The sequence below is a fragment of the Bubalus bubalis genome, chromosome 12, assembly GCF_019923935.1.
Source record: "Bubalus bubalis isolate 160015118507 breed Murrah chromosome 12, NDDB_SH_1, whole genome shotgun sequence".
NCBI classification, from domain to species: Eukaryota; Metazoa; Chordata; class Mammalia; order Artiodactyla; family Bovidae; genus Bubalus; species Bubalus bubalis.
In genome coordinates this window covers 95,378,912-95,398,554 of record NC_059168.1, presented here as the reverse complement: position 1 = coordinate 95,398,554, position 19,643 = coordinate 95,378,912, and the positions used below count along the sequence as shown (strand labels likewise).

Below are 19,643 nucleotides of genomic sequence, written 5' to 3'. Positions count from 1 at the left end.
CTGACTGGCATGAAATGGTACCTCATTGTGTTTTTGATTTGCATTTCTCTGATAATGAGTGATGTTGAGCATCTTTTCATGTGTTTGTTAGCCATCTGTATGTCTTCTTTGGAGAAATGTCTATTTAGTTCTTTGGCCCATTTTTTGATTGGGTCGTTTATTTTTCTGGAATTGAGCTGCAGGAGTTGTTTGTATATTTTTGAGATTAGTTGTTTGTCAATTGCTTCATTTGCTATTATTTTCTCCCGTTCTGAAGGCTGTCTTTTCACCTTGCTTATAGTTTCCTTTGTTGTGCAGAAGCTTTTAAGTTTAATTAGGTCCCATTTGTTTATTTTTGCTTTTATTTCCAATATTCTGGGAGGTGGGTCATAGAGGATCCTGCTGTGATGTATGTCGGAGAGGGTTTTGCCTATGTTCTCCTCTAAGAGTTTTATAGTTTCTGGTCTTATGTTTAGATCTTTAATCCATTTTGAGTTTACTTTTGTGTATGGTGTTAGAAAGTGTTCTAGTTTCATTCTTTTACAAGTGGTTGACCAGTTTTCCCAGCACCACTTGTTAAAGAGATTGTCTTTTCTCCATTGTATATTCTTGTCTCCTTTGTCAAAGATAAGGTGTCCATAGGTGTGTGGATTTATCTCTGGGCTTTCTATTTTGTTCCATTGATCTATATTTCTGTCTTTGTGCCAGTATTATACTGTCTTGATGACTGTGGCTTTGTAGTAGAGCCTGAAGTTAGGCAGGTTGATTCCTCCAGTTCCATTCTTCTTTCTCAAGATTGCTTTGGCTATTCGAGGTTTTTTGTATTTCCATACAAATTGTGAAATTATTTGTTCTAGCTCTGTGAAAAATATCGTTGGTAGGAGGGATTGCATTGAATCTATAGATTGCTTTGGGTGGTATACTCATTTTTACTATATTGATTCTTCCGATCCGTGAACATGGTCTATTTCTCCATCTATTAGTGTCCTCTTTGATTTCTTTCACCAGTGTTTTATAGTTTTCTATATATAGGTCTTAGTTTCTTTAGGTAGATATATTCCTAAGTATTTTATTCTTTTCGTTGTCAAGGGGCTTTTTAGTTCTTTTTCACTTTCTGCCATAAGGGTGGTGTCATCTGCATATCTGAGGTTATTGATATTTCTCCCAGCAATCTTGATTCCAGCTTGTGCTTCCTCCAGCTCAACGTTTCTCATGATGTACTCTGCATATAAGTTAAATAAGCAGGGTGTCTCCTTTGCTCTGCAAATAGGTTCATTGGTACCATCTTTCTAGATTCCATATATATGTATTAGTATATGATATTTGTTTTTCTCTTTCTGGTCAGTCTTAAATTTTAACCAGTTTGGTGGATTTATAGTGGTATCTCAGTGTAGTTTAAACTTGCATTTCACTGATGAATGAAGCTATTGGACATCTTTTCAGGTGCTTATTAGTTATATTTTATCCTATTCTGTGGTATGCCTTTTTGTTTTCTTAACAGTGGCTTTTGAAGACCAAACTTTTAAAATTCTGATGAAATTTGAACTGATCTTTTTTTTTTTTCCTTTGGTGTGTTTTATCTGAGGAATCTCTGCTTAGCTCCAAGTCACAAAGGTTTTTCTCCTATGTTTTCTAGGAGTTTTATAGTCTTAGCTTTTATATTTAGTTCTGAGTTAACTTTTGTTTACAATGTGAAGTAAGGGTTAAATTTTTTTTTTCAGTATGTATGTGGAGTTTTTCTAGTGTCCCTTGTTGAAAAGCTTATCCATTTTTCATTGAGATAATTTTGTTGTTTCTTGAAAATCATTCAGCCATGTATGTATAGCATTATTTCTAGATTCTAAATTCTGTTCCATTGACCACTAGCATTTTTTTCTCCAGTATACTACTTCCTTGATAATTGCAGCTTTACAGTAAGAGCTGAAATCCTTATAATCTAAGTCCCTGCTACCACCAAAACGCCTTAAGTGTTTTAATAGTTCTAGATCATTTGCATATCTATGTGAATTTTAGCATCAGGTTTACATTTTGATTGAGATTGCATTTATTCTATGTAATCAATCTGTGGAGAGTTATATTTTAATAATATTAAGTCTTCCAGTTAATTAATATGGTATATCTCCCTATTTATTTAGGTCTTCTTTAGTTTCTCAGCAATATTTTGTGGTTCTTATCATATAGGTCTTATATGTGTTTCATTAAATTTATTCTGAAGTATTTTAAGTTTTGGGATGATTTGTAAGTAGAATTATATATTTTATTTCACTTTCCAATTTTTGTTGCTAAGACATAGACATACTGATGTCTTGTAAATTAACCTTGTATCCTGTATCTTGCTGCTGCTGCTGCTGCTAAGTCACTTCAGTCGTGTCCGACTTTGTGCAACCCCATAGACGGCAGCCCACCAGGCTCCTCTGTCCATGGGATTCTCCAGGCAAGAACACTGGAGTGGATTGCTATTTCCTCCTCCAATGCATGAAAGTGAAAAGTCAAAGTGAATTCGCTCAGTCATGTCCAACTCCTAGCAACCCCATGGACTGCAGCCCACCAGGCTCCTCCATCCATGGGATTTTTCCAGGCAAGAGTACTGGAGTGGGGTGCCATTGCCTTCTCCAGCGTCTTGCTAAATTGAAGTATTAATGTATTCCTTAAGATTTTTCTATGTACATGATCATGTCATCTTCAGACAAAAGCAGTTTTACTTCCTCCTTTCCAATCTGTTTGTGTTTTATTTTATGTATACATGTGCTTTATTTATTTCAGTGTTACAGCAAAATGGTTAATAGAAGTAATGAGAATGATTACCTTTGCATTGTTCATGATTTTAAGGGAAGATTAATCATTTACATAAATTATAATGTTAATTGTTAGTTTTTCATAGATATCCTTTTTCAGACTGACTGTTGTTGTTTAGTCACTAAGTCATGTCTGACTCTTTGCAATCCCATGGACTGCAGCACGCCAGGCTTCCCTGTTCTACACTGTCTGCCAGAGTTTGCTCAAACTCATGTCCATTGAGTCGGTGATGCCATCCAACCATCTCATCCTCTGTTGTCCCCTTCTCCTCCCACCTTCAATCTTTCCCAGCATCAGGGTCTTTTCCAATGAGTCAGCTCTTTGGATCAAGTGGCCAAAGTATTGGACCTTCAGCTTCAGGATCAGTCCTTCTAATGAATATTCAGGGTTGATTTCCTGTAGTATCGACAGGTTTAATCTCTTTGCTGTCCAAGGGACTCTCAAGAGTCATCTCCAGCACAATTGAAAAACATTTCTTCGATGCTCAGCCTTCTTTATGGTTCAACTCTCACATCCATACACGACTACTGGAAAAACCATACTTTTGACCATATGGACCTTTGTTTGCAAAGTGATGTCTCTGCTTTTTAATATACTGTCTAGGTTTGTCATAGCTTTTCTTAAAAGAACAAGTGTCTTTTAGTTTCATGGCTGCAGTCACCATCTGCAGTGATTTTGGAGCCTGAGAAAATCTGTCACTCTTTCCACTTCTATTCCTATTGCTGAGAGTTTTTTGTTTTTTTACCAGGAATGGGTATGAAAGGTTGTCAGATACTTTTTTCTGCATTACTCTGATATATATTAATTCTGTTAACATAGTGAATAACATTGATTGATTTTCTAATAGTAATCAACATTGTATATCTGAGCTAAACATATTTTATGGTCATGTATTATCCTTTTGCATTGCTGGATTCAATTTGGTAATACTTCATTGTGGATTTTTGTGTCTGTTTTTATGAATAATTATGGTATTTAATTTTCTTTTCCTGTGATGTCTTGATGTGATTTTGTTATCAAGGTAGTGCTGATTCATAAATTAGGTTGGGATGTTTTTGATTCTCTTGTCTTTCTTAAAGGGTTTGGACTGAAATTATTTCTTCCTTGAACAATTGATAGAATTCATCACTAAAACCACCTGGATCTGGAGTTTTCTTTTGGGGGATGTTTTAAATTATGAATTCAATTTCAAAGACTATTCATGTTTTCTCTTTTTTCATAGTCAATTTTAATCTCTTATGTCTTACAAGTCATTTGTCTAGTTTATTGCCAAAAAGTTTTTGGTAATATTTTATTATCCTTTTAGTTTCTGTAGAATCCCTAGTGATCTTTCATGCCTTGTATTGGTAATGTTTCTTAAGTTTCTTTTTTCTTTTTCAGTCTAGCTAAAGGATTTTTTATTTTAATGATCTTTGCAAATAAAAAGCTTTTGCTTTCATTGATTTGTTTTTACTACTATTTGTCTCTTTTCTAGTTAATTTATTTCTATTAATACTTTATAAGTTTTCTTCTTTTTGATTACTTTGATTTTAATTTGCTGTTTTAATTTCTGTGTTTTAAAACTTAGATCTAAAACCTTTTTTATCTTCTAATGCAAACACCTACTCTTTTTTTTGTGCGGGGGAGGGGGGGAGGCGCTGCATGGCATGTGCAATCTGAGTTCCCTGGCCAGGTATGAAACCCATGGCCCCTGCATTGGAAGCAGAATCTTAACCAATGAACTGCCAGTAAAGTCCCCAGTCACCTCACTAGGGACACTTGAAATGAATGTATATGCTGCTACTGTTGTATGAGGAGTTCTATAAATATCTATTAGATCACATTGGTTTATGTTATTTGAGTTATTTATATCCTTACTGATTTTATGAATAATTGTTCTATTATTGCAACATATAATGTGTATCTTCCTCTGGCTATTTTTAAGGTTTTATATTAGTCTCCTACAGTTTGATTATGATGTACTACCTGGATATGCATTTCTTTGTTGTTTTCTTCCTGCTCGGGGTTTGTTTAGCATCTTGAAGCTGTCTAAATATCAACCTATTCAAGATATTTGGAATATTTTCAGCCATAATTTATTCAAACGTTTTTTCTTCACTCCTCTCTTTCTTTCTGGGACATCAATTACATACATGTCAAATGACCTAATATTGTCCTTCAGTTCCTGATTTTCACTTCAGTTTTTCTTTTTTAAAGTGAAAGCAGGTTTATTTAGATGCTTTTCATTTTTTAAAAAATGTCTATTTTCTGTCTAAGTTTCTGCTGCTGTCTTCAACTTTACTGATACTTTCTTCTGCAGTAACTGATACGCTTTTAATCCTCTAACCTTTGAGTTTTTCATTTCAGGGATTATATTTTTCTCATCTGTAGTTCTTTGTGGTTCTTACAATATTTTCCATTTTTCTCCTCCTTATATTTATCTTTTCTTTTGTTCTCTAAATGAATAGGAATAGCTAAAGTTTTTACCTTCTAATACTATATTCTCTATCATTTATAGGTTTGTTTTTATTGTTTTTTTAATTAGTCAGGAGTCTCATATTTATAATTCTTTGTATGTTTAGTAATTTTTGTTAGACTGTGAGCACTGTAAATTTTCTAATGTTGAATTCTGGATTTTGTTGTTTTTCTTTAAAGAGTGTTGGGCTTTGGTTCTGGCAGGAGTTAAATTACTTGAATATTTCTTTGATATTTCCATGGCTTGTTTTTAAGCTTTTTAAGGGGAACTTTAATAAAGTGATGTTTAGCATACAGGTGCAGGCTTATTTCAGCCTATTATTTCTCTGTGTTCTCTTTCATATGTCCATGTTTCAATACGTATTCTCCGCTCTAGAGGTGTGTGGTCAGAATTTAGATGTGTCTGAGCCTTGTGCAAGCTGGGAGAATTGTTCAGAGTACAGTAACCCCCTACCAGTTCCTGGTTTTATTGTTTTGTTTTGTTTTGTTTTAGGAATTTTGAACTTTTCATTATTGTTACTCCCCATAGTATTTAGTGTGGTAAAATGAAAATTTGGTCTCTGTAATATGTAATTACTGATGCCTACCAATAGAAATATAAATGACGTTAGAATATATGGACTGTCAGATGTATCAAAAAGTAGTTATTCAGTTTTTCAGTAAATTTTAAATGTTTGACAAAATTGTAGTCTGTCAGGTCAGATCAGTCAGATCAGTCGCTCAGTCGTGTCCGACTCTTTGCGACCCCATGAATCGCAGCACGCCAGGCCTCCCTGTCCATCACCAACTCCCGGAGTTCACTGAGACTCACGTCCATCGAGTCAATGATGCCATCCAGCCATCTCATCCTCTGTCGTCCCCTTCTCCTCCTGCCCCCAATTCCTCCCAGCATCAGGGTCTTTTCCAGTGAGTCAACTCTTCGCATGAGGTGGCCAAAGTACTGGAGTTTCAGCTTCAGCATCATTCCTTCCAAAGAAATCCCAGGGCTGATCTCCTTCAGAATGGACTGGTTGGATCTCCTTGCAGTCCAAGGGACTCTCAAGAGTCTTCTCTAACACCACAGCTCAAAAGCATCAATTCTTCGGCACTCAGCCTTCTTCACAGTCCAACTCTCACATCCATACACGACCACAGGAAAAACCATAGCCTTGACTAGACGGACCTTTGTTGGCAAAGTAATGTCTCTGCTTTTGAATATGCTATCTAGGTTGGTCATAACTTTCCTTCCAAGGAGTAAGCATCTTTTAATTTCATGGCTGCAGTCACCATCTGCAGTGATTTTGGAGCCCAGAAAAATAAAGTTTGAAGCCCAGAAAAAAAAAAAAAACACACTGTTTCCACTGTTTCCCCATCTATTTCCAATGAAGTGGTGGGACCGGATGCCATGATCTTCGTTTTCTGAATGTTGAGCTTTAAGCCAACTTTTTCACTCTCCTCTTTCACTTTCATCAAGAGGCTTTTGAGTTCCTCTTCACTTTCTGCCATAAGGGTGGTGTCATCTGCATATCTGAGGTTATTGATATTTCTCCTGGCAATCTTGATTCCAGTTTGTGTTTCTTCCAGCCCAGCGTTTCTCATGATGTACTCTGCATATAAGTTAAATAAACAGGGTGACAATATACAGCCTTGATGAACTCCTTTTCCTATTTGGAACCAGTCTGTTGTTCCATGTCCAGTTCTAACTGTTGCTTCCTGACCTGCATACAAATTTCTCAAGAGGCAGGTCAGGTGGTCTGGTATTCCCATCTCTTGCAGAATTTTCCACAGTTTATTGTGATCCACACAGTCAAAGGCTTTGGCATAGTCAATAAAGCAGAAATAGATGTTTTTCTGGAACTCTCTTGCTTTTTCCATGATCCAGCAGATGTTGGCAATTTGATCTCTGGTTCCTCTGCCTTTTCTAAAACCAGCTTGAACATCAGGAAGTTCACGGTTCACGTATTGCTGAAGCCTGGCTTGGAGAATTTTGAGCATTACTTTACTAGCGTGTGAGATGAGTGCAATTGTGCGGTAGTTTGAGCGTTCTTTGGCATTGCCTTTCTTTGGGATTGGAATGAAAACTGACCCTTTCCAGTCCTGTGGCCACTGCTGAGTTTTCCAAATTTGCTGGCATATTGAGTGCAGCACTTTCACAGCATCATCTTTCAGGATTTGGAATAGCTTAACTGGAATTCATCACCTCCACTAGCTTTGTTCGTAGTGATGCTTTCTAAGGCCCACTTGACTTCACATTCCAGGATGTCTGGCTCTAGGTGAGTGATCACACCATCGTGATTATCTGGGTCGTGAAGATCTTTTTTGTACAGTTCTTCTGTGTATTCTTGCCATCTCTTCTTAATATCTTCTTCTTCTGTTAGGTCCATACCATTTCTGTCCTTTATCGAGCCCACCTTTGCATGAAATGTTCCTTTGGTATCTCTGATTTTCTTAAAGAGATCTCTAGTCTTTCCCATTCTGTTGTTTTCCTCTATTTCTTTGCATTGATCGCTGAAGAAGGCTTTCTTATCTCTCCTTGCTATTCTTTGTAACTCTGCATTCAGATGTTTATATCTTTCCTTTTCTCCTTTGCTTTTCGCTTCTCTTCTTTTCACAGCTATTTGTAAGGCCTCCCCAGACAGCCATTTTGCTTTTTTGCATTTCTTTTCTATAGGAATGGTCTTGATCCCTGTCTCCTGTACAATACAAAGTACCAAATCAAGATGAATTTCCAAGTGAGAATCACTTGATTCTTGAAATTATTTCCTTTTGCTTCCATTTAATTACAAAAACTACGTTGGTCCTTTTCTGTCCTTTTTTTTTCCCCCCATGATCTTTCATCTCTCTTTCCAGGGACTCTTTTTTTTTCCCACTCTCTTTGCTAATATGCTCAGAAATCCCAGCCATTTTCATAGCTTTAATATTTATCTTTATACAGATTATATCAGTGTATTTATTATGTGTGCATATAGTATATGAATACATATTTGTGCATATGGAATAATATATATGCATATAGAATAGTATATCAAAATAGTATGACAGACTGCTCAAACCTGTCTTCTGAGATACAGCCCTGAATTTTCAAATTCTGGTTGATGGGCAGTTCTCTTTGTATAGCCCATTATCTTAAATAAAATATACCTAAAACCTGAAAGTTATATACTATCCCCAAAGTATCTCCTCCTTTACATCTCTTTTTCTCTGAGTAGCTCTCAACTCTTGTTTCGAGTCATCCTTTCCTGAAATCTTAGTCATTTTTGACTCCTCCTTCTCCTATAATTAAAATGCAGGGGCCCATTAATTTGACCTTTTCAAGCTTTCTCATGTCTTTTCTCTCATTCAGATTCCCACTATAACATTCAGTTATTTATTCATTAAATATTTGTTCAAATTCTATATATGCTAGCATTTCTGCCCCCCAGCAAGTAGGAATTATGTGGTTTTCATAATTTAACATAGAAATGATAGGTCCCGTTAAATACTTGTGAAATAACTCGCTAAATGAAAATATTGGGTTGAACCATAAGAAATTATTGTTTTTCTAGGGTCAAAATGGTCAAATGTCAGCAATTTTGTATACTCAACAAAAATATTTCTGATATGAAGGAGAAAAATACATATCAAGTTACTCCTTAAATAGTAACTTAATGACAAGTTCAAGTATGTTAACAGTAATATTAACATGTGTACAGTAATATTAATGTGTATAATTAATGTTAACAGTAATATTAACATGTAAAATTTTCTTTCTTCAAACTATGTAACTTGACTTTTCTCTTATTTGTTTACCAGGAAACACGGAATTATCCAGAATCATATCCACAACTGCCAAGGGATGAAACAGTGGAGAACCCTCATCTCCAGAAGCACATTTTGGAATTAGCATCCATTCTGGATGTGCGAAACGTGTTCCTTGAGAATACCATAGACGACTATTAAAGCAAAAATCCTCTTGTTGAAACACATTTTCATTTGCCACAGATTTTAAATGGTGCAGTTTTCTAATGTGATGACAGATACATAGTGGTGTTATTTAGTTTTTATTTTTCAATTTAGGACCACCATTTTAAAAACAAACTGAAAAAAAAAATCGTTCAAACTTTTAGGGTAACTTTTAAAATACAGTCTTTCAGGTGTTTTATTAAAACCTCGATTAATCTTGGAATTTTTATTTTTTGGTTTTGAGGTATGGGTACTTACCTCTAACATCTAATCCTGCACTCAAATAGTTACTATTCTCACCCTGAGAAGAGTAAATCATTTATTTTTGTATAATGAGGAAAATCCAACTCTTATACTTGGACCTTATATGTGTGGATTTGGAAAATATATAATTGTTCACAGAAGTGAAACTAGCCAGCATGGACTACTCAAAATCAAGATCATAGCCCTTCCATAATATTTCTTTTCATTCCAAGTTAGTATCAATAGATAGAAAAATGTGTGATTCTTTGAAGCATAATCAAGTTATAGTTCTTGAAAGTATTTAATTCATTTAAATGCTGTCAAAATTTCAGAAACTGTAAAGCATTGATTTGTATCTAAAAAGCTAAATCTTTAATTGGGGTCTTTAGATGATAAATATCATTTGGAATGTGTGAGTCCTGTGCTATCATGATATATATTTGCATATTTTGTTTTCTTTGTAGTTTTTGAATGTTGGAAGTGAAAAGGAAGTGAAAAAGAGCAGCTTTTAAATCTTTCCGTCAAAAAAATCAGATTGTTGGTTTAATGATCCAGTGTTTCCATAGGAATTCCATTTAAACTCTTATTAATGAGATCAAGTTTGAAGGCTATATAGATTGAAGTTTGTGGCATACACTGCAGAGTTGGTCATCTTTTTGCCTGGTTCAGATTGATGAAACTTCAAAGTAAGTCAGAGATATTATTAATATTAGTTGAGGGTAACTGAATTTATTATTTAACCTAAAATGGAAGTTGCTTTTGCATTGACAATTTGGACGTGAGGTTTTTAGAAACTCCTTATATTCACTATTTTCTACTTCATGCACAAGTTTTTTTTATTATTTTATATAGGACTCGGTGTATAATATTTATAAAGATTTTTTAGTTGTTTTCTTCCTTTTTATCCCCTTCATAAAATTCACAGGCACTAGCTATGATTTCTTACCCCTCTTTTGACTCCACAGCTTTCCGATTGAGAAATCTATGAATCAAAAGCCCTTCTACCTAATTTTCCATACAGGCTCACAGTCTACCTCTGGCAGTCCCAGGGGAAATGAGGTGTTTGCTGTTGGTGCCTCTTTACTATGTTCCTAGGGAAATTTTACTGTAATATTTTAAACTTGATTTTTATTTCTGACATAGAGAATTATTTGGATCTAAGTTATGCATCTATCTGTTCCACTTTGTTGATTTTTCATCTGAAGTCTTAAAGCTATTGTTCTTGGGTTGGGGGACTTTGTGGGTTTTTTAATTAACTTTTTAAAAGTCAATTTTGTTTGTTATTTTAAACATTATTTCAGAAGTCTTTGGAAAAGCCCCAAAGAGAGATTTTCTTTGCAAGTGGGTTTTCATTGTCAGATAAGGACTACTTTCCTGTTTTTTCCCCCAGTACCTTACTAAACTTCATCATTTTCTTTTCATAACTGTTCACCTGGACTACAGCAATAGATTATCCTTAGTTATCTGACCTCTTGTTTCAATTCCCCTGAAGTTCTGTGCCAGTAATGTTCCTAACAACACATATTGTCCTGTTCTCTGATGCTTTAAATAATATTTATCACCCTGAGCTTTATCCTCACCTGATTAACATAAAGAACAGTGGTTTGAGAACTGGGAGATCTGAGTTCTAATCCTGGCTTTCCTGGTAACTAGCTGCTTGTCCTTTGACAAATGTCTTCATGTCTGCTTTTTAGCACTCTGGCCTGTTAAATGAAGGCCTTGGCCCAAGATTCAATCCAGTTCTCTGGTTCTATAATTTGAATTCTTGGTTCTGAAAGACTGATTTTCCCACCCCTGCTGCTTGGAAAATTGGTTTCCTTTATTTTGATGTACACAGTATTTCCTTTCCTAGATCTTTTTTACCTAGTTTTTATTCAAGAAAATATTTGGGTCCCACTTATTGGTTGTAGAAAGTAGTTCAGAGACTTTCCGGAAAAAATTAGAGGTTATGTTCGTAGAAACGCGTTTGTCTAAGAGCAAGGGATCTTGGAAATCGCAGCCTGTGCTTAGATGATGACATTCCTCCTTAAGCTAATAGCAGTGTAATTCCCTACCAGTGGGGAGAATTAAAGTGAGCTGATCTCGAGAGGAAAGCTGTACAAGAAAATTCTAAACTATTGTTTCATTCACGTATATTGAGCAACAGCTGTTCTCCAGATTTGGTCCTAGGCATTAGTCAAACAGACAAGTAGACTTAAACATCCTTGTCTTCATGGAGCTTATATTCTAGTAGAAGAAATCAGGCAATAAATATAATACATAATTTATGTTAGAAAGTTTTAAACAGTATGAAGAAAATTTAAGAGTGTGCTAAGGAAAATTTTTCCTTTGTTTTTAGAGAGAGAATAAAATTTCAAAGACCGATCAGGGTAGGCCTTTTTGGAAAGGTTACATTTGTGCAAACATGTCATATTCCTTTGTCTTTTCTTTTTTTTTTTTTTTTTTACTTTTTATCTTTAAAATTTGAAACATGCACAGTGTTTAATGAACGCTCTTGGACCCATTACCCGCCTCTACATTTTTTTTTTTAATATATATTTATTTATTTGGTTGCACTGAGTCTTAGTTGAGGCATGTGGGATCTAGTTTCCTGACCAGGGATCGAACCTGGGCCCCCTGCATTGGGAGCCCAGAGTTTTAGCTACTGGACTACCAGGGAAGTCCCCCAGCCTCTACATTTTAAGGCCTTACTTTAATAAAGGAAGAGGAAAATGAAAAAGGACAATCACTTAGGTCAAGATGGCAGTGGCAGAGAAGAATCTCATTTTTTTCAATGTCCTGCCCCCCCTTTATGAATATTAAAATGGCAAATCCTTTATTTATTTTTAGAATTCATAGAAATTTAAATTTTGGAATGAAAAACAAAGCAAAGCAATGGGAAAGAACACTTTTTTTGCTTTCAAATCACACAAACTCCCCTCCTGGAGATTCTGATACAGACTCTCACCTCACTTAAGAATCACTATAAACAAAATAGTGTAAAAGTGCAAGAAGTAAGTTATGTACAAACAAAATGAAAATTAAATACAAAACAAAATTAAGCACAATGAAATTGTTTTCTTTCTTTATCTGTATGTTTCTGAAGTCGGTAAAGCAACTGTCTTCTCTGTTTTACAGAAGAGAAAACTGAGACCCTCAAAAGCTGTCGTTTTTTCCATAAAGATGGAGCCAGAACTAAAACTCAGATCTCCTATTCTCAGCCCAGTCTTTCCCGGTAGCTCAGGTTACTTTCTATGACAAACAAGAAAGAAATAATTAGAGATTTAGATTTTGGCACAAAAGTTATGGTATTTGTTTAATATATCAAATATTGAAACCAGTAAATCAGTCAGCCCTAGCAAAATTTTATTTATTAATTATTTTTTAAAAATCCACAAGTCAGACATTTTATCTTTGATTTTAGCCAGGATATATTCGTTGTGAATGTATATATGTGTGTTTTCTTCCTAGGAAGTGGTGCTCTCAAAAACCTCTCAAAGCACATAGAATTTATTGTTCTCTTTATATTTTTACCAAGTTGAAATGTTTTGAGATTATAAAAGGAAAGTGCAATCTAGTCATGACTGAAATTTTCCTAGTAAAGGATCTGAGTTTTATTTTTTTCCTCACTGTGGCTACTATGCTTTGTTTTCTTCTTGCAGTAGAATTCCCTGTAAGACATTAGGTGGTTATTGAACTGAATTTCTTTGAGGTAAAGGGAAAAGCAACAAATCTGATTTATATATCAATTAGGGGAGCTTTTGTTGGTATTCTTTTCCCAGTTTAATCTCTGACCTGTGTGAGTTAGTAACTTTCTGTATCTTAGAAGGGTTTTGGACTCAGTTGAAAAATCTTGTACTTAGTTATCCACGGAGACTTGTCATCAGTCTGATAGAGAACATTGTAGACAGGAAATATAGTAAGGTACCAAGGTCTGCAAACTTGGCTACTGCCTGTGATTCAGAACCACCTCCCCACCCTAAGTGAGTAAACAGATTTGATATGAATATGAATGTTATGAATCTCCTGGTGATATTTTGGGTGTTTATGTTCCTGTATGTGTGTTTGGAGAGTATTAAGGATATTTACATTGAGGGCTCTTTTGTTGTCCTTATTTATTTGAAATTCTTATTTTATTTGCAATGGCATGTATATATTTTGGTGATGCTGAATGCAATCTCTGTGTATACTTTTTGTATATATGTACATAGCTGTAAATATATGGTATGCAATGATACAGTATGTGTATATTATATACCCATACCCATTGTGGGCTGAATTTATTTAAGTTCTGTGAGGACATCATAGTGGCATTGTTCATGCTACTGTACTAGGTTGTGGCTGTATCTCAATCATGAGCCTCTATTTTGAGGGGCTTGTGTTTGGGTAAAATGGGCTATTTTGGAGTTGAAATTAGGATGTGAAGATATTAACAGAAAGCTGGATATTCTTAGCTTTAAAAATCATCTGCCAGTTTTCATTTAAACTGATGATAAATTGTGATATAAACCTGAAAAACCTAAGTATGTGAAACTGAGACACCAGCAGGTTCTTAAGCTATATTAGTCCTTTATTTTCTTGACTGTAGTTGGGTATTATTACTTAGTAACACATGTATTTATATTGAGAATCAAGGGGCAATGGAAAATACTACTTTGATCACATTTCAAAATAGATAGGAAATAGGGAAATGTTCCTAATTGCCATTTTAATACCTGCTACCACAGTTTAATTTTGGAAGAATTTTTTTTTTCACTAGTGTGTCTCATTTTATATGTCTCTATGAGGCAAAAAAGGGGGCATTAGGTAGAAGGCTTTACTTAGGTGGGGTCAAATTTAATGAGGAACAGGAGGTTGATAAACCTGTATATTTGCAGCAGCTGTGATTAAGTTCTGTCTTGGCATTTCTAGCTATAGATTTTTCTTAATTGGAATTGCATATCAAGGATGAGTCCACTCATCTGCGAAAATGCTTCCAGTGAATAAAATGCCTCCAGATGTATTTCTTTGTCTCTGTGAGACCACTGTGTTCTGCAAATTGATATATTCACGCGTGAAGCAGGATTCTTAACAGTAGGTATGTGGCGTGCTATATATAAAAGCAGGGCCTTCAAACCTCTCCCAAGAATGACAGGTACGGGAGGATAAGAGGGTAGTTTGTATGTGTAGTGCCAATATGTGAACCTATGGAAAATCACAGAGATCAGTGCTCGGCTCCTCCTGTCTTCACTGGGCATGTTCATTTGCATGGAAGAGTGTAGGAGATGTTTTAATATACACTTGAATATATTCACCACAAAAATTAAGTGGGTTTTTTTTTTTGCATGATAAAGTATAACTGCAAAAAACTGTTTACCCTATTGTTCTTCAGAAGATTAAATCCATCTGATCCAACTTGAAATTATCTTAAAAAGTCAGAAATCAATTCTGCCATCCCCCAATATGTTACATTTGCCTCTTCACTGTAGTTTTAATATAACAGCCAAGTATTCATAACACTTCTCAATTAAAATATTACATTTCAAATAGTTATAATAGCTTTTTTCTTAAGCACATAAAATTTGGCAGTGTACTATTTCTGAGAAATCAGTGAAAACATTCATAGTGTCTGATGTTTTAGTAACCAAGTTATTTATTGCAACTGGAGAGTAGCAGAGCAGATGTTATGCTATTTAAAATTCATGGAACTGACTCACGCTTAACGTGGACATTGATTTGAGAAGAGCAGCAGCAAATAGAAAGAGTAGTAGATGAGGTTGACTTTGTGACTGTGACCTCTGGCTCTCTAACAGTTGTCAAGCCAGTTACTTTGCAGTTTTGCTTAGAAAACCACGCCCTCTCCCCCTGTTCTCCTGCTGTCTTAGACATCGATACTTTATACCTGTTCATGCTGTACCCCCAATCTGTCACTGGATACCGTGACCACTTTACCTTAAAAAAAGGTTTTTTTAAGGCAATTCATCTTACTCAAACTAGAATTTCAAAACATAGTATTATACTGTGTTCCAGCTTCACTGAATTTTTGAACACAGAGATTTCTTAAACATGCCTTGTGTTTAAGGAAGAATAACTGGTGTGTGAATGGAAACAATCACCTTTTGAAGGGAAGGATGTCAGAATGATGCTGGAGGGACATGCCCTTAAATGAGTATAAAGACAAATGTAATAAGTGGAACTAGTTTGTTGATGCCATAGAAATATTTCCTTTGGAATTCTGTAGATATGAATTGTTTTCTTAAGCTAAAATTGATATTTTTCCCTTTATTGGTTTGGTGTAATATTGACTTTTGAGAAAAATTCCATTTAGTATAACATTGTTCCTTAATAACTGAAGCACCATTTTTTAATTTAAAAATATTTTTGTTAATTTGTGTTTTTTAAAGTTATTTTTTAAATTAATTATCAAACTATTCTAAGCAGTATGATTTTTTAAAAAAACATATTTGAACAAGACTTCAGAGATTCTTAGTACTTTGAGATATAGTAATTCTGCACTCCAGATTCACTTAATCATCAAGCTGGAATTTGGTCATAGAACAGACTATAAATTGGGAATATTTTCCTATTTTGGTGGTTAATTCCTGTCTATATCATAAGACAATCATCTTTTTAGATGTAGTATTGTATATTGAGATGTTGGTAATTTCAGGGTTCAGATTTTATTTTACTTTTCTGACAGGCTTATGAAATATAAGTTAATAGCCTGAGGGTTTATGTCACTTTTCAGAATGAGATGGTAAATTATAGCTAGCCTTCCTATAGGCGTGCCGTAAACATTTGAAATTTTGTGTTATATCACTAATATTCTTTTCTCTTTTGAAACTGTTGTGAATGTCCACTTATCCATGATTGAAAATTAAGATTTGTAAACATTATGATTTGATCCCTAAGTCTTCTGAAACATCAAATCAGTGAGATCAACCATTGTAAAATACAAACTGGTCATATATGTTAACCCAAAGTAATCATTTCCAAACGATATCAAAATAAACTCTAAATACAAAAACCTTATTCCTACCCTTCTTTGCATGTTACTTTTTTCTAGATTATGTGTTGTGATGTATTAAAAATATGCAGGAAAAATTGCTTAAAATGTTTTAGGGCAATAATTTTTATTCCTATTTCTTGCAGAATCATTTTTTTTAAAAAAAGAAAAAACTCTTGTTTACCTTTTATTAAAAAGAACTCAATGGTTCAGTAAAATATCTTAGGATTTTGTGTTTGTGGCTTTTTATAGTTACGTGGTTACATTCCTTTTGTCCCATAGATCATATGGCTAGTTCTCCAGCTGTTTTTTATTTATTGTTTTTAATAAACCTTGCCACTCAACAATCAGATATATTTTGGAGGCTTCTTCCTGTCAAAGTAGAAAGGTTTTAGGTAATAGGAAAGGCAGATGCAATGTCCTACATTTTCATAGTAGAGCTTACAAGTGAAAGGATTTATTCAAATAGGTTATCTTCACTGTGTAGCACCAGTAAAAGTAGTGGTTTCATTAATCATTGAATGTGATGAAGCAGTTTTAAGTCATTTCCTACTTAGCTCTAAAGAATTTTGTCATTTCAGGCCACATTATTTTCTCTGAGTAGTTTTCCATTGTAAGGTTGAATATCTTTTTATTTGTATCATCACTAAGGGTTAAGCTAATCAAATAGGAATTAAAATAAGTTGTACTTGATCTTTTTTCCCTGAAAATAATGGTGAACCTATTGTCTATATTATGGATATTAGGCAGAAATGCACTTGTTTCGATCATAGAAGAAATTACATTTGGAAAATATAATTATTTGATTTTCTAGTGGTGTGAAATACTTTTTAAAAATTGTGCTTGTCTGTAACTGAAATGTTATAGAATTGTAACACTATAAGGATTCTAGAGTTATATTTATTAGCTCTCTTTGAGAGACTGAAGCACAATAATTTTCACGTAACCGTACTTACCAAGTGCTGCTGTCGTGCAAATGATGAAACTATTTGGTTGCCTATCTAGCTATTCACAAATCACTGTAATCCTTGAAATGTAGTCTTGTTGCTCATCTGTATTAAATTTTGGGTACTGTGGGTTAATACTTTAGAACAAAATCCATCAGCTCAGCTCGGTGAGCCCAACAAACCGTTTGGATTCACTAGTTTTATATGTGTTCTCAATAGAATTACATTTGAAGGGGCTATTTATTACCAGTGACTAAGGGGGAAAATTATATTGTCAATATCATTTGACTTGAACAATTGTGGTATTGTAAAAGTCTTACCTGTTGTGTTTCTAAATTGCTTAAGCCATACATACTCTTAAGGATTTTTTTATTGTGTTCCTTTTCAGCAGCATTTTTCTGCTATGTCTGTTATGGTTAATATGTCATAGATTTTAGAAATTAAGAAGTTACCAAAACATTTTATTTTCCTGATCATCACTTTTGACTCTTGTGTGATATGTGATTTGTCATAAAGGATAGCAAGCCTTCTACTACTTCACTAAATGAATTTCAGAGTAAACACTGTGATTCTGCAGAGGATTCAGTAGGCCCTTGTTTTTCCAATGTTTTCTTCTGTTACATGGTGCCTACCACCTTGAGGGGCGCTTAAATACTAGAGGATGAAGAGTTAAACATTGTTTTGATGTTTATTGAATAACAAGATTACAGAAGATTTGATTTTTGTCATCAGTGTATAGAAGACATTTTTGCATTGATAAATGTTCTCTCTAGGAATGTGATTACATTCATCAGGTGTGAACTCTTGTAAATGAATTTTGTATCTTGAATTCACATATATATTAAGTGTATCATCGATATAAAAATAAACATTAAAATTATTTGCTTAAAGTTTTTGTTACTTCTTCAGAATTGCTAACAACATAAGCGCCAAACTGGACAGGGTTTGCTTCTTTCAGATAATTCTTCAGACAGTTGAAACAATTTGAGGTTTAGGATTCCTTGGTATTGTTGCAGTAAATTTCTTCTGAGTCCTAGTCTTGGTTTTTTCCCTGTCCTGCTCCTCGTGGTCAGAACTGGGACATGCTGAGGGCAGGATTGTTTCAGGGGATTGAGATGAAGCTGCTGGTGCTCCGGCTGGTGTTGGGTTTGGGCAGAAACACATAGAGCTTCAGTGTGGAATGTATGCCTCAGTTGGCGTTGAGTCCGGAGACCCGATGTAGGTTATCAATTTGTACTGTACCTTTGTACAAGGCAGTTTTACCTGTCTGGACTTCCTTCATCTGTCAAAAGTTGGAGGCCCATTCGTGACTAGTGAAATGAACGTAGTGCGCTGACACTAGCGTGGTTTTTCTAATGATTCAGAGTGCACTATATCCGATCAGATCAGATGAGTCACTCAGTCGTGTCCGACTCTTTGCGACCCCATGAATCGCAGCACGCCAGGCCTCCCTGTCCATCACCAACTGCCAGAGTTCACTCAGACTCACGTCCATCGAGTCAGTGATGCCAGCCAGCCATCGCATCCTGTCGTCCCCTTCTCCTCTTGCCCCCAATCCCTCCCAGCATCAGAGTCTTTTCCAATGAGTCAACTCTTCACATGAAGTGGCCAAAGTACTGGAGTTTCAGCTTTAGCATCATTCCTTCCAAAGAAATCCCAGGGCTGATCTCCTTCAGAATGGACTGGTTGGATCTCCTTGCAGTCCAAGGGACTCTCAAGAGTCTTCTCCAACATCACAGTTCAAAAACATCAATTCTTCGGTGCTCAGCCTTCTTCACAGTCCAACTCTCACATCCATACATGACCACAGGAAAAACCATAGCCTTGACTAGACGAACCTTTGTTGGCAAAGTAATGTCTCTGCTTTTGAATATGCTATCTAGGTTGGTCATAACTTTCCTTCCAAGGAGTAAGTGTCTTTTAATTTCATGGCTGCAGTCACCATCTGCAGTGATTTTGGAGCTCCCAAAAATAAAGTCTGACACTGTTTCCACTGTTTACCCATCTATTTCCCATGAAGTGGTGGGATCAGATGCCATGATCTTCGTTTTCTGAATGTTGAGCTTTAAGCCAACTTTTTCACTCTCCTCTTTCAATTTCATCAATAGGCTTTTGAGTTCCTCTTCACTTTCTGCCATAAGAGTGGTGTCATGTGCATATCTGAGGTTACTGATATTTCTCCCAGCAATCTTGATTCCAGCTTGTGTTTCTTCCAGTTCAGCGTTTCTCATGATGTACCCTGCATATAAGTTAAATAAACAGGGTGACAATATACAGCCTTGACGAACTCCTTTTCCTATTTAGAACCAGTCTGTTGTTCCATGTCCAGTTCAAACTGT

The 19,643-nt window shown here is 35.2% G+C and overlaps 1 protein-coding gene across 5 annotated transcripts in view; it reads left to right on the top strand.

Annotated features, from left to right (window-relative positions):
• Positions 1-18,194, top strand: part of SCAI (suppressor of cancer cell invasion) — a 128,995-nt gene extending 110,801 nt beyond the window's left edge. For 4 of the 5 annotated variants that reach the window (XM_006049271.4, XM_025261664.3, XM_006049272.4 and 1 more), the window contains one exon: positions 9,001-18,194. In XM_006049271.4, coding sequence (XP_006049333.2) covers positions 9,001-9,147 — 147 coding nt within the window. In that variant the 3' untranslated portion in view covers positions 9,148-18,194. The remainder of the gene's footprint in view (positions 1-9,000) is intronic. The other variant, XR_003102422.3, reaches the window with a different exon arrangement.
• The last annotated feature ends 1,449 nt before the right edge of the window (positions 18,195-19,643 follow it).